Source organism: Ambystoma mexicanum, chromosome 13 (assembly GCF_040938575.1).
Source record: "Ambystoma mexicanum isolate Mex_15411 chromosome 13, UKY_AmexF1_1, whole genome shotgun sequence".
Classification (NCBI taxonomy): domain Eukaryota; kingdom Metazoa; phylum Chordata; class Amphibia; order Caudata; family Ambystomatidae; genus Ambystoma; species Ambystoma mexicanum.
In genome coordinates, this window is record NC_090938.1 from 492,993,871 (window position 1) to 493,016,534 (window position 22,664).

The window sequence follows — 22,664 nt, forward strand, 5'->3', positions numbered from 1 at the left end:
AAGGCATACAAACTTTTGGACCCCTTGTCCGGGGGTGACTCACCCTGCTCTCTTGCGAGTGTTGGTCACCACCAGCGAGTCTGGGATTGCGTGTCCTTCCTTTGATATAAAGTGGGTCGGTGGGGGAGGGCCGGAAAAGTTTTTCGACCCTTGGGTTCACAGCCCTAGTCCGAGCGGGTGTGAGTAAGGAAGGGGCCAGCCGTCTCTTTACAGAGCTCAAGAGAGGGATAGACTGGCTTGCTGGAGGCTTTTCATTAATAATGTACTCTGCGAAATCTTGTTCGGGCAAGGCTTCAAGCATGGCAATTTTAAAGAATTCCGCTGCTTTTTTCAACATGTTGTTGAAAGCCATTTGATCATCCACCAGGGAAGCTTGTCGAATCGGGGTGGATGGGGGAGAGTCGAGGCAAACGATATCAGAATTGTGATCATCCTGCTGGGTGTCCTCCCAGTTGTCCGTTGCCCCTTGATCTTCCCCATAGTTGTCCAGAAAAGAAGCCTCCTCTTCTTCTGTATAGATGTCTCTATATGTGTCCATCTGGACATCTTCTTGATAGTCAACATGGTGTTGGACATCTAGGTGTTGGGCATCTTGTGTTTGAGGGTTAGGGTCTACCCGAGCTTTTTTCGGCGGAGATTGATCAGAAGCCCTGAAAAACTGCTCCAGCCGATCCATACACACCTCAAATTGCTCCGTGGTACACTTGGATGACCCAAATAGACCTAGCTGAGTAGGAACCAGGTTCTCCGCCCTAAGGGGTTGAGAGGATCTCCTCAGGGTGTTTGAGAGGGGTACCTGGCTTTCTTCGTAAGAGTCTTCGGGATCGTCTACCAAATCCGTGGAAAACTTTTCGGCAGATTGGCCCATAACTGTGGGCGGAACCGGTACTAGGCCCACCGCCGTAGCAATCCTATTGATGCTCTTACGGATAGTCACAGAATCTTCGGGAGACAACGCCTCCGATGATGTGTCAGCAGTGAAAATGTCTTCCGCGGCTCCAGAAGGGCCAGTGGATGGCTTCTCGGGTAGAGGCCTACTCGCAGTTTTCGGGTCTAGACAGGCCCTGGAAACCTTGGAACCCATCGAAGTTTCTTGTTCAGAAACTTCAGCTTGTGTAGTTTGGGGAGTAATGCCCCTGTAATGTTTGTTATGCCCAGTCGTCATGCGCTGCTGCGGATGCGGGGAAGGCTTCCGATCAGATCGATCTGATGGCGCTTTCGCCTTCTTTGACAAAGTCGTCGATGAGGGCGCTTGGGTTGTGTGCTTTGTACGGTGCAATTGTACGCCCCTGTCACCGGGTGTGGTCGCTGTAGCAAGACCGGACTCGAGACTGGAAGGGTCGGGGACGGGCGTGGCGGCTCTAGAATAGTCCGCCTCAAGGTCTATAACGTCCGCATTGGACGTTTGGTCATCCGATGTACCCCTGTCACTTTCGGCTGGTGTTGCGGCAGGGGAGGGAGGCTCCACGCATGACATTCCGTACGCGGCCCACCGCTCACCGCTTCAACCGGCGCTCCTTAGGGGTTTTAGGTTTAAGGAGTTTACACGCCGAACACCGCTTCTCGTCGTGCTCTAGGGGGAGACAAGCGTTACACGACGTGTGCTCGTCTTTCCACGGATATCTGACCCTACTCAAAGGGCAGAATCTAAATGGAGTCCTTTCCATAGCAGAAGGGAAGGGTGACCAGACCAAAAAGGAAAGCAGTGGAAAAGAGGAAAGACATCATAGCAGTATGGCAAACCCCGAGCCCACTCTTCCTACTGTGTAGGCCGGCCAGAAGGCCCGACCACGTGGAAGTCCGAACGCCGGATCTTAGGCGCCGGAACCCACAGCCGTAGACGATTCTCCCGTAGTTTTCGTCAAAGATGTTCTTGATGGGCAAAGTGACTTAACAGGGATTAAACCGACAATTCGGTAAAATAAACAATGTCTCATGAAGAGCTCCGCTATAGGGCGACCAGTTATCTGGGAGAACAAAAACAATCTGAGGGACCAGGGTGCGTGAGGGATTTTGTGTACTACACACGTCACGATAGGGATAGTGTTTCAGACATGCCTATGCCGACGTCCCCTTTCGGTCCCCCGAAAGACTTTGCGGTTATCACTGGATGTCGGACCATATGCGCACAGCATGTGATTCTAAGCAGATTAACAAGCATCGGAAATAAATATTACCTTTACCAACTAGCCTGATTCCTGGTCCATTGTGACCTGGGGTGTTTTGAGAAGGGGTGTGATAGGAGTGGTATATCACTCAGAATATTGAACCTATAGACACAATAAAATAAGTATTTAATTTGCACACTGCATACTAAGCTGAGACCAGAGTGTATTGCCCGATTGAAACCCTTAACAGATTGATCAAGTAACTTCCAACCAGAGCTGTTCGTTCTCCTTTGGCACTGAGAAAAAGGTGCCAAAAACCACAAAGGGCGGCTGAATCAAAGAGAATCCATTATCCATTGCTGCAAGTCCCTCGCTGGAATGCTGTTGCAGTAGCCCGCCAGACGTCCTCCCTTTCGTCACCACGACCAAGGACCAGTAACAAGTGTCTGCTACACTAACAGGAAGGCATCCAGCTGGAACCAATTCTTCAATTCTCAGGTACTGTGGGGTTTGGGGTAAATCTATCTTTTGCCGTTTATGGTGTTTCCTAGCTTGGGGAGTACTATTTGAAACCCTTTTGAGTTGACCTCAACCCACCTGCACTGGCTTCCCAGCTTGTGCTTCTTCAAGGTCGCTCCTCTTGATCTTCTGTGATTTTCTTCTTAACTAATGATTATTTTAAAACTTTTTTCTAAGAAGGTTGGATCAGAACTTTGAACTGACCCATTGACTTTAGCTGTCCTAGCTCCCTAAAGGCTCCATTTCGGAACCTATTGGGTTTGGCAGAGCTTGCTCCATTACAAGTTTTAATTGTTGAACACTATTATTGCTGGGAAAAAAAAGACTGCCTACATCCCTCTGGGAGAATCTGTTTTACCACTTACCAAATATGTTCTGATCTGACTTATCACTCCTTGAAATCAATATTGTAATGGTGATCACAAATAAGTGCCAATACTGACCTCAAATGACGGCACTCACGTCACTCAGTGCCCTGGAATATGTTTAGCATAAGAACAGTTTACTCACCTACTTTATTGCTCTTGTTGAACTGAAGCCTAACGTTTATATTAATGTTTGTTATTGTATGTAGTAACCCTGTAGGAGACTACTCCAGCGTTGTCCTCTTGGCAATAGGTAAACCAACCTTTGGTATAAATCTATACTACACAAGTTGGTAGGGTGACTGAGCAGCCAGGCTTATCTCAAGAGGGGTCAATGTGAGCTGTAGGGTTGCAACATAGAGTTTCACAATGACAAGTATCCAAATAACAATTACACTCAAGGTTTCTTGATTAAACAATTATTTATTAATTGAACAGTCCGTTCAGTAAGCCTTCTTTAGAAGGGAGCAAATATGTAGCACTTAAATATACTTCAAAAATACACACTCTCACTTTCAATAAATCAGTAGATAACCTTTTGGGATGGCACACAGACACTTCCTACACCCTGAGGTGACTTCAATAACTAGGACACTGTGGACATTGATATATCAGTGGTACATTTAGAGCAATACTGAGTTTGGTGTCAAAAGGAAAAGGGTAGGGAAGGAAAGGAAACAATGGTTAACAAGTTTTTCCAACAGGTAAGCACTTTTGAAAACCCCAATGCAATGCAGATTAACCCTTTCCCAGCTATATAAGTAAAGAATGCATGACTTTTGGAGGGACAGATCAGAACACAAAGTCAGAGGTTAGAAGAGTCTTTAGGGAGCCAGGTCAGCCAATGTCAATAGAGAAAAGTCTAGGGGAGCTGAGGCACTTCTTGAAGGTAAGTAAAAAGTCTTGCACAATGTTATAGAGAGCTTTGTAGAAAAGGAAATCACCTTTGGGCCACAAGCTGGGAGGCTTGTGATGGGAGAAGCTGCAAGCAACTCTGCAAAAGGCAGCAAAGGCAAGTCTCAACTGAGAGCTAGCAATGCTAGACAACAAGAGTTAAGTACCCCTTAGTTCACAGTACCTTAGGTCTGAAGAAATTGGTTCCAGCTGGCTTCTGTTCCTGTTGTAATATGGAAGATCCTGTTGTTCCTAGGCCTCAGTCATGGGGACAAGATAGAGGACGTCTGGGGAGTACAGCCAGCAACAAGAGGATTTCCAGATGAGTTTGACTTGGGTTTGATTGGTCCCACCAACCCAAGGGGAGAAGTCGTCCTTTGCAGGGCTTCTCTAGTCAAGGCGCATTCGGAGCTTCAGCACTGCAGCAGGGTTTCACCTGGGAAACCAGCGGTCTAGGAGTTGCAGCAATCGTCTCTTCCAAGTTATTCAGATTCCTTCATCCAGTGGTCGACTCTGCCTGCCTTGCTAAAGACCTGGGCTTTTATGCAAGTCTCTCCCATTAATTTGCAGCCTTGTTGTCACTCACACAGCAGGGTGGCTGTCCTCCAAGGGCAGCCAGCCGCCCAATCACCTTTGGGTGAATTCCTGTAACCAAGTAGACTAAGCACAGGAGCTTCGGGCACCTCCCTCTCTTCCTGCCCTGCCAGACATGCTGGACCCAGAGGCGGGCTTCACCAGTGAACCCCGCCAAAGTCAAAACAAACAAAGGGACCAAACCTGGTTTGGCGAGCAAAGTATAGCTCAAGAAGGACCTTTCCAAAAAGAAATGGCAAAAAATGAAAACCAGGCCATTATGACAAAATGGGCACCCATGTGTGCTTTACTGCAGCTGCAATTGCAGCCCGCAGTAAAAACACACAATGGTAGGAAAAAATAAAAAGTAAACCACTGCCACAAGGATGAGGTATCTCATCCTTGGGATTACCTCCCCAGTGCCAAGGATGAGATGGCTCGTCCTTGGCACTTAAGGGGTTAATGAAGGAGAAAATGTTTTGCATGGTGAAATACTGAAATCACCAAAAAAGGCCTTGGCACTGGGGGGGGGAACCCATGGCAGTTAAAAGGTTAACTATAGAAAGGGTAACATTAAAAATGTTACATGAGAAAGTGGACAAAGGGGATACTAAGTAACCCCTCCAGCACTCTATGCAAGATAGTGTGTGCTGGGTCTACAAAGTTACAAAAGGCAAGTAAAGTCAATTTCACGTTATTGCTCTTGGAAACAGTAGTTTAACCAAGAGAAGGTATTTAAACCTTTGGGAAATATGAAAGACTTCCCTGTGCCATTGAACTGAAGGTGCCATGTGTCACAATGTAAACAAAGATACCTATGGCATTTGTCAGACTCCAAAACCAAAAGAAACAGTGTTCAAATCAAAGAAAAATATATAGGAGAGTGGAGAAAAAAGGCCTCACTCCCTCCAGGATAAAAATTAAAAGTCCTAAAGTCCAGCAAAAAGAGCTGGGGGTCGCCAAGGTAGAAGGGAATTGACGCATTTCTGAGAATTCTCCCTAACAACCTGCTCCTGCTGGGCCACCGGAGGGATCCGCAGACACCTGTGCTGAAACTCCAGGGTATGTCCGTGGGCGAGAGCGTCCAGCATCTATCTGTCGGTGGTGATCTTCTCCAACCCGCTGATGAATCCCATCAGCCGGCCTCCCACTGGGGTGCAAGCGTGAGAGCCCAACGTCCTGGCCGGTTCTGGGCTGCTTTAGCGCCGGTGGCTTGCTTAGCGGGTACCTCCACCGTAGGCCTGGGAATGGCCTCTGTAGGCTTTCTGTGTGTTAGGGAGAATTCTCATTTCTGGGCTAATTCCCTTTAGATCTTTTGCTGGACTTTAGGACTTTTTAGTTTTAACCCTGAAGTCAGTGAGACTTTTTTTTGCATGCTCTCATGTGTTTTGACCTGATTTGGATGATGTGTTTCCACTGTTTGTGGAGTCTGACAAACTCCATAGGCATCTACTTTTTGTATGGTGACACACAGCACCTTCGATGCTGTGTCACAGAGCAATCCTTCAAATTTCTCATACGGTTTAAATACCTTTTCTTGTGTGAACTGCTGTTCATTCCCAAGAATAGTAAAGGGAAATTGACTTTACTTACCTTTTCTCTTTGTAGGTCTAGCACACCCCATTTTATGTGGAGTGCTAGGAGGTTACATAGTAGCCCCTTTCCCTACAATGTCATTTAACATTTTTATGTTAGCCTCACTACTTTATATGGCTGGTGGCAGTGATTTAATTTTCCTACCATTGTGCTTTTCTACCGCACCCTCAGCTGCAGTACAGCACCCCTGGGTGACCATTTCTGTCAAACTGGCCCAGTCTTCTTTTTTCACCATTTTGTGTTTGTGAGGTCTTTCTTGGGTTTTACTGCGTGCGTTGAGGCAGATTGGAGCCCTTTGTTCATTTTGTCTTTGGCTGGCGTCAGCCCTGAAGCCTCCCTCTGGCTCCAGTGTGTCTGTAAAGGCAGGCTGTGAGGGAAGTTCCCGAAAACTCTCCTGTCCTTTGTCTCTATGAATGCCTGAATGCAACCAGTCCTGATTGGCCGAATGGCTGAAGGACAGCCACCCTGCTGTGCGGTTGACAGCCTAGGCTGTGCATGAATGGGAGAAACCTGCTTAAAAGGCGAGGGTTTTGGGACTAGAGACAGAGTCGACCACTGGGAGAAAGACCAGACGAAGAAACCGTGAACGAAGCTTGCTGCATCCTCCTGGACTTTTCAATTGCCCGGTGAAGCCCTGCTGCTGTGCTGAAACTACTTTTTCAATTCGACAGAGAAGCTCCGGAAGGGACGGCTTCTCTGCTTGGGCTAGTGGGACCAACGAACACTGAGACGAACTCCACTGGACCATCTTCCCCGACTGGCTGTACTTCTTCGTTACTGCAAGAACAGAGTGCCAGGGGTCAAGTAATCCGTAGTCAAGTGCAATGTCTAAAATCCGGCCAGAGCTCCAGAAGCAGGACGACCAGAGCTCGAGTCTCCTCACCACAGTGCAGGACCCAAGGAGTGGAGGAAGCCCAACCGGTATCAGAGATCCGCGACAATGCTGTTTGCGAACTGAACCGAAAAGAGCCCATAGCTGCCGATGACCTCCCAAGTACCGCTGCAGGAGCCCTCCAGACGTCCTTCCTCTTGTCCTCACGACTAAGGCTCAGGAACACAGGGTCTGCACCGCTGTGCCAAGACAGAATCCAGCTGGACCACTCTTCTTCAAACCAGAGGTACTGTTTAGATTTGGGGAACTTACCTCACTGTCTTTTAGCTGTGCTTTTTCCAGTTGGGAATTGCAATGGCTTACATTTAGTGTGGATTCCTACTCTCTTTTCACAGGCTTAACAGCCTGTGACCCTACAGGTGATTTTCTAATTAACTCTCTAACTTTGTGCAAGACTTTGATTCCAAGAAGTGCCTTAACTCCATAGACTGTTCAAATTGACTTTGGCTTTCCTGGTTCCGTGAAGATTCTTCTAACCCCGTGACTTTGATATTGTTTGTCCCTCATAGGTGGCACCTTGTTTTAGACTGGTACCGTTGGGAAAGGCTGGTCTAGATTTCATTGGAAGATGTAGTTGTCCTCACACTTACTGAGAACCTGTTTAACCTTTTTCCTTCCTTAAACCTTTCCTTCCTACAACCTCAGAATCTGCAAAGCATAATTAGTGTAAGATATAAATGCCATTACAGTCCTTATGATTGAAGTCACCCCAGGGTGTAGGAATTGTGTAAGAAGCATATCCAAAAGATTATCCATTAACTTACTCTAAAAAGTGATTTTAAAGTATATTTACATTGTTACATGAATGGCCTTTTTAACGAACACTTATTTAAAAATGTATGTTGATTAAATAAATAACTATTAACAAAAACCTTGAGTGTAAGTGTTACTTGACTACCTGTATTTACGTATTTGATTTGTACAGCTCTACAGCTCAAATTTACCCCTCTTGATATAGGCCTGGCTGCTCGGTCACACTACCAACTTGTGTAGTGCAGACCAAAAGGTGGGTTACCTAGTACCAAGCAGATAAGCTTTGTGTAGTCCCACACAGTGTAACTGCATCAATTCTTACCCAACACTGGGTCGTGGACCTAGAGGGCTTGCGGTACGACGACTTGCCTCTGGAGGAGCGAAAGGAAGAGCGGTCCTGCTGGAGCATACCCAGGCAATGGGCGGTCTCTGCATCTGCCTTGATGGCCTGTAGGGACTCGTCGACTGCCTTCCCAAAAAGGTTATCTCCATCGAATGGCATGTCCGGTACCCTCGTCTCGACCTCCTGGCAGAAATTCATGGCCATCAGTTAGCTTTGACGACAAAGGCAGACACTGTTCCCCATCTGCCAGAACCCTGTGTCAGAGACATCCAGCGCCACTGTGATAGCATGGTCTGAAGCCACCTCTCCTTCCATGGAAGAGGGCGATCGCCTCCATCCTCTTGTCCTCAGGGAGGAACTTTAGAATCGGGCCTAGCTTGTACCACAGCTCCCAGTCATACCTGGCTAGGATCACCAGTGCGTTGACCGCTTTGATGGTGGGCGCCGCAGTGTAAATATCCTCCTTTCCCATGGCGACCCACCACACACTATCTTACATAGAGTGCTGGAGGGGTTACTTAGTATCCCCTTTGTCTACCTTCTCATGTAACAAGTTTATGTTAGCCTTTCTACAATTAAAGACTGGTGGCAGTGGTTTACTTTTTCCTACAATGGTGTGTTTTTACCGTGGGCTGCGTTTGCAGCTGCAGTATAGCACCTATGGGTGCCCATTTTGTAAAAATTGCCCTGGTCTTCTTTTTTCGCCATTTCTTGTTGGAAAGGTCCTTCTTGAGAGTTACTCTGCATGCCAAACCAGGTTTGGTCCCTTTGTTCATCTTTTCTTTGGCGGGATTCACTGGTGAAGTCTGCCTCTGGCTCCAGCATGTCTGGCAGGGCAGGAAGAGAGGGCGGTGCCCGAAACTCCCTGTGCTTAGTCTCCTTGGTTACAGGAATGCACCCAAAGTTGATTGGCCAGCTGGCTGTCCATGGAGGACAGCCACCATGCTGTGTGAGTGACAGCTAGGCTGCAAATGAATGGGAACAACTTGCATAAAAGGCAAGGTCTTTTGAAAGGAAGGCAGAGTAAACCACTGGACGAAGGAACCAAAGAAGAAGCTTGCTGTAACCTCCTCAACTGTTGGTTTGCCAGGTGAAGCCCTGCTGTATTGCTGAAACCCCAAATTTCTAATCGACTAGAGAAGCCCTGCAAGGACAATTTCTCACCTTGGGTTGGTGGAACCAATCAGCCCCAAGACGAACTCGACTGGAACCCCTCTCTCTGCTGGCTGTACTTCATTGCTGCTGCAGGAACCGAGTGCCAGGGGACAGGAACACCAGAATCGAGTAAAGGCATTGCCTTTAAACCGGACTCAAGCTTGTGGAAGATCCTCCGGACTCCCTCGAAGCAGGGCTGAACAAGCCTGGGCCACCTCAACAGAGCACTGGTCTCCAGATGGGAGTAAAGTCCAGAGTGGTATCCGAGAGTCCGTGGTGGTGCTATTTGCTGAGACGCAAGGAGCTGAAACCGCAAAGTGCCACTGAATAGATGTTTGTCCTTCTCTGCCGCGCACCATCCCATTGCAGTGGAGGAGTCCCCAGAAGTCCTCCCTCTTGTACCCACGACTGAGGCCCAGGAACAACAATATCTACAGAGCTGCACAGGACTGAGGCCAGCTAGAACCATTTCTTCTAACCAAAGGTACTGTAAAGTTGAGAGGACTTATCTGTCGTTGTTGTACCCTTACTTGATCTCAGTTGAGACTTGCCTTGGTTGCTTCTACCTCTCACAAGCCTCCCAGCTTGTGACACTACATTGATTCTACTTTTTCTATAAAGACTTCTAAAACATTGTGCAAGACTTTTTACTTACCTGCAAGAAGTGCTTCAGCTCACCTAGACTTTTGCCCAATTTACATTGGCTGGCCCGGCTCCCTGAATGACTTCTCTCCACTGCTTGTGTCTTACCTTCCCCTCCAGGAAAGGGTTAATTTACTTTACATTGGGGGTTCAAAAGTGCTTACCTGCTTCAGAATATTTGTGTGATCTCTTGTTTTATTCTGAAATCTCTTTACTTTAACACTCATCTCAGTATTGCTCTAACTGCACAACTGATACATTAATGTCCACACTGTCTTAGCTATTTAAGTCACCTGGGGAAGTAGGAAGTGTCTGTGTGCCATCCCAAATGGGTAATTGCTGATTTAGAGAATCTAAGAGTGTGTATTTTGAAGTGTATATGTGTGTGTTACTATTATATTGCCCCTTCTGAAGAAGGCTTATTCAAACTGACTGTTAAATAAATTAATAATTGTTTAAAATCAAGAAACTTTGCGTTTAAGTGTTTATTTGGATACTTGTCACTGTGAAACTCTGTGCAACTCCCCTACTGCTGACATTGACCCCTCTTGAGATAAGCCTGGCTGCTCAACCACACTACCAACCTGTGTAGTACAGACTTATACCAAAGGTTGGGTTCCTATTGCCAGGAGGTCAAGGTTGTTGTAGTGCACCCAAAGGGTACTGCTCCAAATCTTGCCCAACATTCACACTACCAACCTGTGTAGTACAAGCCTATACCAAAAGGTTGGGTTACCTATTGCCAAGAGGACTAAGCTGGTGTATTCTCCCACAGGGTTACTATATACAATCTTGCCTAAGAAAGGGTTCGCCGACCGCTTCCTCACGGCCGCTGGAACCACAGAGTTCGGCGATGGTTGCTACCTCAGTCACTTGGGTGCGGACCCCGGCACTTCTTCTCAAGCCTATCCCATTTGGCTGGAGCCGTGCAAGGGTTCTTCAAGAGGGCCAGGCCCTCCGCCCACGTCATCCAGAAGGCGTACCACCATGATGGTTTTCCTCTTGGCCTTGCGCCTCCGGTACAGGAAACCCTCCTCCTTGGTTTCCTCGGGTCTAATTTGGAAAAGCTCAAAAGCTTTTGCGACCATCGAATGGAACAACCCGCCTCATCCGGTGTCGACACCCTTGGATGCGGCAACCCGTCTGCTGTGACGATATTGTCATTGTTGTGACCGTATCCGTCCCTGTGTCGGGGTCCACCGGCGGAAGAGGGCACCCAACGCGGATGTGGAGGCTCAAATGGGGGCATCGGATAACCCTTTCTCTTATTTGTCGTAGGCTCATCGGGGGGCTCAGGGGCCATAGGAACCGAGCCCTGCGGCATCCTCTTCTGGATCTCTGACACCAACGTGGGTATGGTCGACAGGATGTCCACAGATACATCTGAGCTGGCGTGATCGGAGCACTAGGCACCGTGCCGTCATCGTTGTCCTCCTCCTCCACATCCTCGTGGGCCGCGTGTAAGGACTCCATGTCCTCCTGTGTCCGTGGACGAAACTTCCATGGCCTGGGGTTGGACCGGGGCCTTCTTGCCCCCCCCCACCTTTTTCCATCCGGAGGGGTCGGAGGCGGGCTCAAAGACGGCATCCTCTTCTCCAACATGCCTGCAGACTTCGCCAAAGTCACTGCTGTGGTGTCTCGCTTCGGAAGTAGGAACACTTTCTGCGTTGTGGAGGGCCACCTTAATGGGGTCGGCCCTTGCACTTTCGTGAGAGCAGCCACCACCAGCTCTATCGTCGTCTAAGACCTCTTCTTAGCCGACTGGCCCTTCTTGGGTACTCCGGCCATCTTCTCTCCCGCAGCTCAGCCGAGCTAGGCGACTTCCTCTTGGAGGAGGAGCTTGATCGTTGGCTGGCAATGGATGCGGATGGTGATGTTGAACGTGCCCTGCCCTACACGGGACCAGCTTGCGCAGCGACCCCAGTGGAACGGAACTTGCAGTGCTTAGCCTTTTCTTGGGCCCCCACAGGTGGGGCATGACCCTGCTCAGAGCACGGGGCAGAGGCCTTGGCGTTCAGCCACAGTGCCAGTCTACTATATCGATTCTTCTACGTATTCTTGGAGAAGCCGAGGCAGATCTCACATTCCCCTTCCATGTGGTCCGGGTGAAGACAGTATAGGCATTGGAGGTGCTGGTCCTCTACACGTTCCGTAGCCTGCACTTGGCAGAGACCCTGAAGAGGGACCTTCCTTCCTTCTCCTCTGTCATGGGTGGAGGCGCAGAGTAGGCCTGATGGCCTTCTGGAAACTAACCGTTAATGATCTTCGCTCCCTTGAGGGCTGCTGAAATTCAAAGACAAACGGGTGCCTGCTGTCGACAGATGGAGAGAAGGGTACCCTGGCTCTTTTTGAACAAAAATAGCAACTTTTTCCGTCCAAAAACAAAACAACAAAGCTCACAGAGCAAAACTCGAAGACTCCCATCATTGAAGCGTTAAAAATCTGAAGATGGCTGCCCGAGGAGGGGCTTAAGGAGAAGACTGTTATTGGATGGGGGGGCAGTATGACCCAGAGGACAGTGATTGGTTTAGAAGAGAAATACAGTTTGTAAGTGAATGTGAAACTGTTTTTCTTTTACCGAGGATTCCCGGCCTGACAACTGGGAATATTCATGAGCATGTGAATCCACGCCAGACCCCATGCTGGCGAAATCTTCCTAATAGGCTGTATAACAGAACAAGCCCGAGTGGAATATTATAGTAACCTATATGGCGATAATGGGGTCCATAGCAGCACAGCGATTTACTCTCAGGGGGCATGTGCCAGTCAGGCAAATAGACATCATTTTTCACTGCTGGTATTGACCGGCAATGAAGTTGGTAAAGCATTATCGTGCCAGAAACTGGGAAAGGCGCCAGGCCCTGATAGGTCCCAATAGATTTTTATGCGAATGAGCCTACTGCTTGGGTCCCGTATTTAACAAAACTATATAATGCTACCCTGAGTCAGAACGTGGCATCTGTGTCCTAGACAAGCACCAAGTTGGTCCCCATCCATAAGAAAGATCCTAGAGACCAGCCCCATAATTAGTGACCGATCTCACTGCTAGATGCAGGGAGAAAACCTTTGCTAGGGTGTTATTGTTCCATCTGGAGGCCTGCGCAAACAGTAACCAGATTATCAACCACTGACAGGCTGGGTTCTGCGAGGTTTGAGCACAGTGGGCCAAAGCCTGCGGTTGTGGCCGATGACTGATAAATACACAGTTCTCAGGAAGATCAGTGTCTATGCAGTATATGTAGATCTTAGAACTGTGTTTGATACCGTGCCCAGGCATCGCCTTTGGGAGATCCTTAGTGGAATCTGCATTTTGGTTGCCCTCCTAACTGCGATTCAGAGCTTATATACCTGTAACACAGCAATGTTTTTTATTTAATTGTTTTTTATAACACAATTAGTACCATAACAGAGTTCGGTTTCTAAGAGCAGATCTGGGATTCGAACCTCTGTTGCTCTGCTCATTTCCATGATCAGCGTGTTGCCCCTGCGCTATCCTCCGTTCACAGAGGGGAATTGATGGTAGGACCTCCAGTAGCATCAACATCGAAAAGGGCATCTGCGATGGGTGCGTCCTGGCTCCAAAATCATTTTTCATTTTTAGAAATGGTGTTATTGAGGAGCTGTTGGCCTCCAAGACTAATGCCACAGTGCTAGCTGGCGACAGGATGCCGGTCTTGCCGTTTGTGGACGATGCAGTACTGCTATCTTTAAAACCTACAGGTGTCCGCAAGCAGTTGGATGCATTACATCCGTCTAGCACTGAATGTAACCAAGACTAAATCTATGGTTTTTAATACTAACATTAGGAGGAAACGCAAAGGCATCAAGTTGGTCCTGGAAGAGGGCGAAATCGAACAAGTGGCGTCTTACGTTTACCGGGGGGGTCAGAGTGATGGCATCATGTAGTTGGTCAATGCAACTGGAGAAAGCTAGGGCCACTCTGGGTAGATACGGTAGTGCTCTGGCTAGGTTCACAGCCAAACAAGGCAATGGGGCAGAGTGTGTCTCCCTTGAAGCATATTAGGCTCATGCGAGACAGGCCGCTATATACAGCGCTGAGCTGTGGGGACAGATGAACATCCATACTTGCATGTGTTGATAATAAATACTTTAAAAGAAGAACATACTTGGCCAACCTCTTAGCACACCCAATTTTCCAGTGTTTTTGGAAACGGGCATGCAGGGGATTGAGTCCATCTGCCAGCTTCGCCTAGTATTCTTTTTGTGTACCAGACCGGTAATGCCCCACATTCGAGGATTCTTTTGCTATTAGTAATCCGGCACAAACAAACATTGTACTGAGGGACTAATAGTTTATTTCTCTTGAGTTCAGAAATAGCGTGTTAACTGTTTTTTAACTCGAGAAAAAAACTACAAAAAAAAGAGGGCTGCCGTGGATCAGGGAGAAGGGAACTACAAGTAGTCCCATCTCCCTTTCCATGACGGCCATTCGCGTGCCGGGCAAGTGCTGGGAACACTAGTGTTCCTGGCACCGAAGAGGGATGAGGCAGGAAAAGTTAAGTGGACGGCATGGGGGCTGAAGATGTGGAAAAGGGGGTGGGGCGGGAGCGGCAGGTGATGTGGGGGGAGAGCACTTACCTACGGTACAGTGAGGGAAGATGGCGGCCTTCCGCTCTGACCGGGGTCTTTGCCAGTGTGGTAAAGACCCCGTTCTAAGCCTCCTCTTTGACTGGGAGGCCGCTACCCCCCCCCTCGCGGGGTAGTAATCTAAAATATGGATTCGGGTTATAACTTGTAGAATGCAGACAACTGGACCAATAGCACTGGGGAGATCAAGGGGCCTAATGCATGAGAAGTGTGATTGGGCAAGAGGATGTGCATCATGAAAGGCATCATGAAAGGCTCAACAGGCATCGAAAGGGGAGGTTCCACTATCTCTGGAAGCCGGTTTAGTGACTGGCAACCGGCCAGATCAGGGTCAGGGGGATCTGTGAGTGATAACCAGTAAACTGATTCTGACAGTCACCATCATAATGTTCCCTTACTACCCATCCTGAATGTGTGCTGCATACCTTGTGTGAAGAAGTAGACTCTGGTTCCGTCTCCCCTCACATAGAAATTGTCCGACAAGCAGCGACCTGGAGCAAAAAAAAAACAAAGGCACATATTTACTTACAAAACAGGGAATTCATATAAAAGGTGATCAATATTAAAAAGCACAAACTACAACTTACTACACTACAAAATGATTTCTGTAAGAAAAATGATCTTATATTTGATTTGGTAATACATAAATGGTAAACTGCACCCGTAAAATCAAGAAAGACACCTTAATCTCCATGTTTGGAGCCTGCAGAGCCCCCAAAGACCTGCTGTTAAGTAAGATTTTCTTAAGTCCATCTGGTGTTAAGACTTCATAAGACTTCTCTCTTGGTATTAGGGACCCAACTTTTAATATAGGCCTGCACTACAAAAGTCAGTCATATCTTAGGAGGGAGTTATGTGAGCTTTAGAGCAGTACAAAGAAATCAGTTCATACAGGGACCCAAGAAAACACTCACTTAAAGTTATATTTATTCATATATACACCAGCAACTCTAAAATGTAGCCACTATCAATAACATTCAAGTAGAAAAGGAATAAGATTATACAAGGAACAATAATGCATGCTAGTCATTTTTCATATACTTTTCATATCAAGCACACACAGTGACTTCAGTCAAGTTCAGTAAAAGCACTTCTGTGCATCATCTCTGCAAAATTCCGTTTAAGGGGAAGTAAAGGTTAGACAGAACACAGCTAACAACTGCTAAGTAACAATGTACAGGGGGATTTAGGCAGTATGTTTCCCCAACTAAAAAAAAGTATTCACAATTCAAGTCTATGGAGGAACCAGCATTGGCAAAGACGGTAGGATTAAGAAGATGGACCTTTGGGAAACCAGCAAAGCCACAGTCAAATGGACAGCACCAGTTCTGATGAAAATCCTGAGAGAAAAGCTAAGCAACCAGTTAGTTCTTGTAGAAAACACAGGAGCTCAAGAGTAACCTTCTGGACTACAGGTTGCAAGACCTGCACAGTGGGGAGGTTAACTCCCAATTGAGAAAACAGCACTCCCAAAGGAAAGGAGCACTGAGAATGCATAAGGTAAGGGTAATAACCCAAGCCCCACAGTACCAGAAAAGTGAAGTTGAAAATGTAGCTGGTCGCCTTCTGGATGCACCGATTCCAGCTCCCTGGTTGTGGTGATGAAAGGGGGCACCTTCCGTGGGCTTCTGCAACAGCACTCGAGAAAATGGGTCGGCAGCAAAGAATTCAGCTCACTCCAGCAGCTCTTTGTGGTTTTGGTGCATTTTTCTTAGTGCCAAGAAGAAACAAATATCACTGGTTGAATTCTCTTGGATTACTCGGTCCTGAACTCTGTTGAGGGGACGTTTGGTGAAGAATTCCCAGCTCTGGGGGTCCACACAGGTGCCTGCAAAGTCTCAGCGAGATTCGATGTTCGGAAAATGATGCACTTGCAAATGGTCCATTTACCGCGGTTATTGATGTTCTGCAGCCCAGGGACGTCGCAGGATGTGGGGGGATGGCCCAAATTGAAGGTCTTGAGGCTAGTTGGTTCCACCAGCCCAAGTGAGAAGGTGATCCTTGGCGGCGCTTCCCTGTCGAGATGTAAACGGGGTCAGCACAGCTGCAGGGCTTCACCAGCGATTCCGTGGCTGTTGAAGGTGCTGCTGGCCTCTTTCCTCGTCTTCTGCTTCAGGAGCCTCGTTCCAGTGGTCGACTCTTGTAGTCCAAAAATCCTTACCTTATATGCTGGAACCCATTCATTCACTTCCATGGAGCTAATCACCTGGGGGTTGGCTGTCCTGCAGGATAGCCAGCCACTCAGAACAGGTTTCAGCCAGGCATACCTACAAACAAAGGACAGTGAAGTTTCGGTACCCTCACTTCCTGCCTTGCCAGACACACTGGAGCCTGGGCAGGCTTCAGGCGTGAAGTCTGCCAAAGCCAAAACTCACAAAGGACATAATCCTACATGAAAAGAGAGTAGAGCCCAGAAGGAGCTGGCAAACAGAAAATGGCAAAAAACAAAGACAGGGGCCATTTTGAGAAAATGGCCACCCATGGGTGCTGTACCGCAGCGGAGAAATCAGCCTATTAGTAACCGTCACAAAATGTAGAAAAAGTATCCACTGCCACCAGCCATTTGGGTTTGTTAGTCAGCGTAACAAAATGTTACATGAATAGTGGGAAAAGGAGTTACAATGTAACTCCCAGCGCCCCACATAAGGTGGTGTGTGCTCGACCCACAAAGGAAAAGGTAAGCAAGATAAAAGTTATCTTACAACTCTTGGGAATTGTAGTTCACACAAGAGAATGAATTAAAACAAATAGAAGTCCAAGCGACTCCCCAGTGACACTGCAGAGAGGGTGCTGGGTGTCACAAATTTAACAACAGATGCCTGTATTAAACACATGGAGGGAAGCATACTCCATAAAAACAGTAAAATAAAAATCCCAGTCAGAGAAAAAGAATGAGGGCGTTTTAAAAAGTGTCACTCATGCAGGAAAATACAATCAAAAATGTCCAGAGTTCAGAAAAAGTGCTGGGGGTCTATCAGGTTAAAGGGAATCAGCACAAAACCTGACACCCAACACCTGCCTTCTCACTGTAACTGTTCGTATACATGCATCAACTACCAGGTAGAGACAAATCATGATCTGCACCGTAAAAGGCAACACCACAAACCAAGACATAACATTGCGAGTCTCAGATGCAAGCATCCCTGAAAACATGGCTTCAAATAAGTGGTGTATCTGCCTACCTGACTCTCTAAAATGGGGCCAATACTTATAAAAAACAAGGGAGAAGAAAGGTACGGGAAAGGAAGATTCTATTGCAGGAGATTTGGTCGAATGCAAAACCATCGCCATTTTTTGACCGAATTTGAGAGCAAATATATGTGGAGGGCGGGAAGGCTCTCCCCCCCACATATATTGACGGGCAAATGGATTCAAAAACTACAAAAATTAGATTGTTTTGCATGCGACAAAATCTCTACGATCAAATCACATAGAACCAAAAGGTACACATGGGTCAGGCACTTTATGCAAGATGCATGCTCAATTGATGTGTTCAGACCAGTGGCATGACCACCTTCCATAAAGAAGATCCCTGCTCCAGTGCTACCTCGTGTGACGACAGCAAATATTTCTATATATTTATATACAGAAGTGTTAGCTACAAGGAGTTGCAGTGCCAGAAAAATAACCGAAAAAAATTCGTATTAGTACTTACTAAACATACAACTGCAGGAAAAGTGCATTTTTCCTCCAAGCATCTCAAAATTGGGGGTAAAATACTCTTACCTCAAATTTGTATTCTGGAGCTATGGATGACAGCAGGTAGTGTGTACCTCAATTGCCAAAGAGGGAGGTGCCAATTAACGAATAAGCCCCGAGCAGGGGGGCATTACCGCTTCAGGTAATGCTCCAGAACCCACAGTTACAGGCCAGAGCGAAGCAAGCGAGGGCCTTATTGCTATTAGTATCCCGGCCCGTAAAACCGGGGTACTAAAAGCAATTCTTTTCAGTTGTGAAACGTCCGAAATAAATGGGCGCCAAGAAAGGGGAAAGGGAGTCTGTTCTCTTTTTCCATGGCAGCAATTGAAAATAGTTTTTAAAAAAAAGTAAACTAACAATCCAGCTTGCCCAGAACAACGCCCTCAGGGCCGCTACAGGTTTTTCCAGGAAAGACCACATTTCTGACCTTAGGAGGCAGGTCCACTGGCTGCCCATTAGGCAGAGGATCATCTTTAAAATCCTCTCCCTCACCCATAAATGGCTCCATGACCTTGCTCCCCCCTACCGTGCCCAGAGAATTTCACGACCCACCTCGGCCAGGCCCACCAGATCTGCCTACACCAACCTGATCTTCTACCCCCAAGACTTGTAGGGTACGTTCGGGCAGTTCGAGCTTCTCAGCCCTAGCAGCCTCACATTGGAACGCCCTACCTTCGCTCCTCAGGGGGATTGACTCTCACCTAGCCTTCCGCAAAGCCTTAAAAACTAGGCTGTTTGTCTAAACCTACCTGCCTTTATATCTACAGGCATACGAACGTCATTTATAACTATGCTCCGCTCCTCTCTCTGTAACTAAGTACCTTATCTTTCCTATGTTTACATAATCTTGCTGCTTACGCCTTCATGTAATAGCGCCTCGATGTCTATGGGCTGCAGTGCACTCTACAAAGGTAAAAAAATTAAAAAAAAAAAAATTGCCAACATGGAACGGGAGAAGGGCAACATGTAGTCCCTTCCTCCTTTCCATGGCGGCACATTGCAGATTGGGAGTGGACGCGCAAAGTACAGAAGTGGTCGCAGCACATCCGCTCCCGAAAAGGATCGAAAGAGAAGGTAAGTGGGAAAGGGAAATCTGTGGATGGGGGTAGGGAGGGAGGGAAGCAAGGAGAGGAGCACTTACCTGGTTCCCCGGCGGGGAAGATGGCAGCCTTCAGCCCTGAGGAGGCTCGGAGTGGCAGGATTACCATGTGGTAATGTCCGCGTTCCGAGCCTCCTCATTGGCTGGGAGAATGCCAGCACCGCCCCCCTCCCCTTTGCTGGGTACGTACATTTGATAAAGTCCACCAAGCTCATTTACATTTAACATGGTAGTTTTCAATGGGTAGACAAAGAGCAAGCAAAGCAAGGAACGCGAGTGTTGTGCTCTACATACCACTCCGCTTCAAACGGCAGTTGAACACCCAGTCAAAGAGCACATTCAGCTGCACATGCCAAGCAAAATGATCCCTCAGCTTAGCTTTGATCACAGGGTCCAACTAGTTGGATCTCTAGTGCCACTGTGCCTGGACTTTGGGAACAAAGTATATTGGTTTGCCTAAGAATAGTCTGAACCCCCTACAAGTATTTCAAACAAACAATGCAGCAAGACTTGCTCTGGGCTTAATAAGGCCTGCCTTGAAATCCCACCCGAATGAGCAAAAGATTGCCTACAAAACTCATTTAGTCCCAAAGCCCATTATAATCAAGTAAAGAGACCCAAACATAAATACTGCTGATGTTGTGATCTGCACCCCAAAGCAAACTCTACCATCAGTCCTTAATTCAGAAATGCTTTGGTGGCAATAACTTGGGCTCAGTGGGCCCCAGAGTCTACAAAAACCAGAGTGTTCGACAAAAAACGTGATAGCCATAGTTCTCAGGAACTGAAACCAGGTACTAACAGTTATACCCTTTGAATGTAACATTCAAAATTCTGCTGCTACTGAATTATTGATCAAGAGGAAATGACACTCTGAGGGGGCATTGTCAAAGACCCACTTGTCAAGTCTACAAAATCCAGGTGTATGAGGTTTTTATCATTGGACAAATCTCAAGAGATGGTCTGACATGCTCTGGTCACACTGATTGTTGTGTGCGGTTTCAGTGCAGCATTCAAGAGAATGTTAATCAGTTAGCCTATGCTATGCTACATAGAGCAATGGTGGCTTGTCAGGGGTCTGCAACCTGCGGCTCTCCAGATGTTTTGGACTACACCTCCAATGATCCCCCACCAATGACTATGTTGGCTAGTGTTTTTGGGAGATGTAGTCTAAACAATCTGGAGAGCCAACGTTTGAATACACTGCCCTAGGTAGTGAGTGGGCTGATTGCCCAGCGCCCACCTTCCTGCTATTTGTTCCTCTATATAAAACAAGTAGCTAGGAAAAATGTTCTTTTTGCAATTGTTTGTCCATAGTTTCCTATGAAACCCCATTCTTGTTGATCCTTTCCTGACTTTTTGAAGGGAAATAAAGCTTTCAGCTTCACTGCCATTGCGGTTTGCTCACTTTTTATGGGGACACTGATCAGTCCTTCAGACCATCAGTACTGGGAAACTTGGTGTCCCTTTTGAATTCTTGCATTTGTATACTATACACAGCATCTTACAATGCATCGCAATTGGCATACATTTGTATCACCCTAGTTTTTTCAAATGGGATTTCTGGTCACCATTATATGTGCCTAAAGACAAGCTGGTGACAGCAGTTCCATATTTACCTTTTCTTTTTATTATTTTGGTGTGCACATTCGCGTTTACTGATTATGGCTACTAAACGTGGCTAGTGTCCTAAAATGGCAGCGGCATGAGATTTTCGCTTGTGCTTTTGCCATACTGGAGTTTGGCCATCTCCCTGCCTTCTCAGGTCAGGGAAGTCCCCTGCAGTGTCTGGCCCGGTAAAGCCCTGCTCCTCTGCCTGATCTCCGAAGATCCCGAGCGGTGCTTCCGCCCTTGGACTAGTGGGACCAACTAGCCTCGATTTCTTCTCTGGGATCCTACCCTTCCGAGCCTTCACCAGTGTCTGTGGACTGCCCAGTGGCCTGACACGCTCTCTCGTGGGCTACCTCACCAGAACTGTCGCCGTTCTGCGTTCGAGTCTGGAACTCGGTAGGCGCCAGCTTGTGCCACTGGTCACCTTCCTGAATTCCAGCTTCCCATCTTTAGGGGAACCTGTAATGCAGCAGCTTCTGTGACCGCAACTAGAAGGAAGCTTGTTGTCACCTACAGTGATTGTAGATGGATCTCGCCTGCCTCCATCCTGTGAAGTGCCTGAAGAGATCTGCATCATTGGATTCTGAATTTCTTCGCCTACATGGATTGCATCTTGCAGTTGCATCCGACTGAAGAATCTGCAAACCCGCAACCACTGGGCACCTCTCACCAGAATAAAGGGCAGAAGATAGAGCCCCCGGTGAACCTTAGTGGAGCGGGGTGGTTAAAAAGGTACAGTATTACTACGTCACTGACCAACCCGCGGGAGCTGCATCTGCACAGTGAGTGCTTGCACCAAATGCCTTTGTCTTTGCCTTTGTCTGCACTTCAAGGCCCAGGGCTCCATTTTTACAATCCTTTTCCTCCATTTCCGTATCTGCATCCAGACCCCAGCAGTCCCGCCACCCTCCCCCCCGCACTCCTCCCTGCATACCTCCCGTTTTCCAATTGGTCTGATACTTATCACGTGACCGGAACCTCCTCTCTTCAGAAGCCCTCCCAGGGAAGCCTTGCCCAGGCAGCTGGCAAAGGGCGCCTCCCTTAGGCACCCCCACCCCCCATCTCCTGTTTGCTCTGTTCATCTGGTGCGCCCCAGAAGCTACTGCAACACTAAGGGTAAAAGAAGACCTTCAATTGCATAGCTCACGCTGTGATTAGTGACTTGTGCCTGATTCCAGTTGCCTTAAGTATAGCCCCTTAAATTATACTGCTCCTCATTGTGGAACCTCTCCCATCTATACTCTGCTGCTCTGTGACAACCCTTGCTGAGCAGAATTTGAGGAGCAAAATGTTACCACTGTACTAAATTTAGAAGCTCTTGAATACAGCCCCTACTGAACTCAATTACTGTAAGCATAGACACCACATTTAGAACGCAGTTGCATAATTGAATACTGCCCCCTTTATTCTTTAATTGCATGAACTAGCAGGGGAGTTGCTAGGTCTGGAAAAGACCCGGGGCTAAGCTGATGTTGGAACTGTTGGAACTGGGGGCTAGCTAGTCTTTTGGCTGTAGCTCCTGAGATTCTATCTGGGGCTACAACCAAAAGATCAGGGGCTACAGCCCCCCTAACCCCCCTAGCAACGCCCCTGTAAACTAGTATACCCTCCAATCAAGCAGATCCACTAGTATAGATACTATCTTGAATTTCTCTGCCTTGAGCACAATTACCTCACGCTTATTGATGCATTCAGGGGACTGCCTTAGTGTAGAACCTAGCCACACACCTAGTACAGCCTATGTACCGTCCCTGTGTACCTCTTAAGCATAACTGATGCTCTGTTTAGTTGTCCCCTTGGGCATACA

At 47.5% G+C, this 22,664-nt stretch overlaps 1 protein-coding gene across 1 annotated transcript in view; it reads right to left on the bottom strand.

The window, feature by feature from the left end:
• Positions 1–22,664, bottom strand: part of METTL2A (methyltransferase 2A, tRNA N3-cytidine) — a 224,811-nt gene that overhangs the window by 36,050 nt on the left and 166,097 nt on the right. Inside the window, exon 8 of the mRNA XM_069634153.1 lies at positions 14,874–14,939. Coding sequence (XP_069490254.1) covers positions 14,874–14,939 — 66 coding nt within the window. The remainder of the gene's footprint in view (positions 1–14,873; positions 14,940–22,664) is intronic.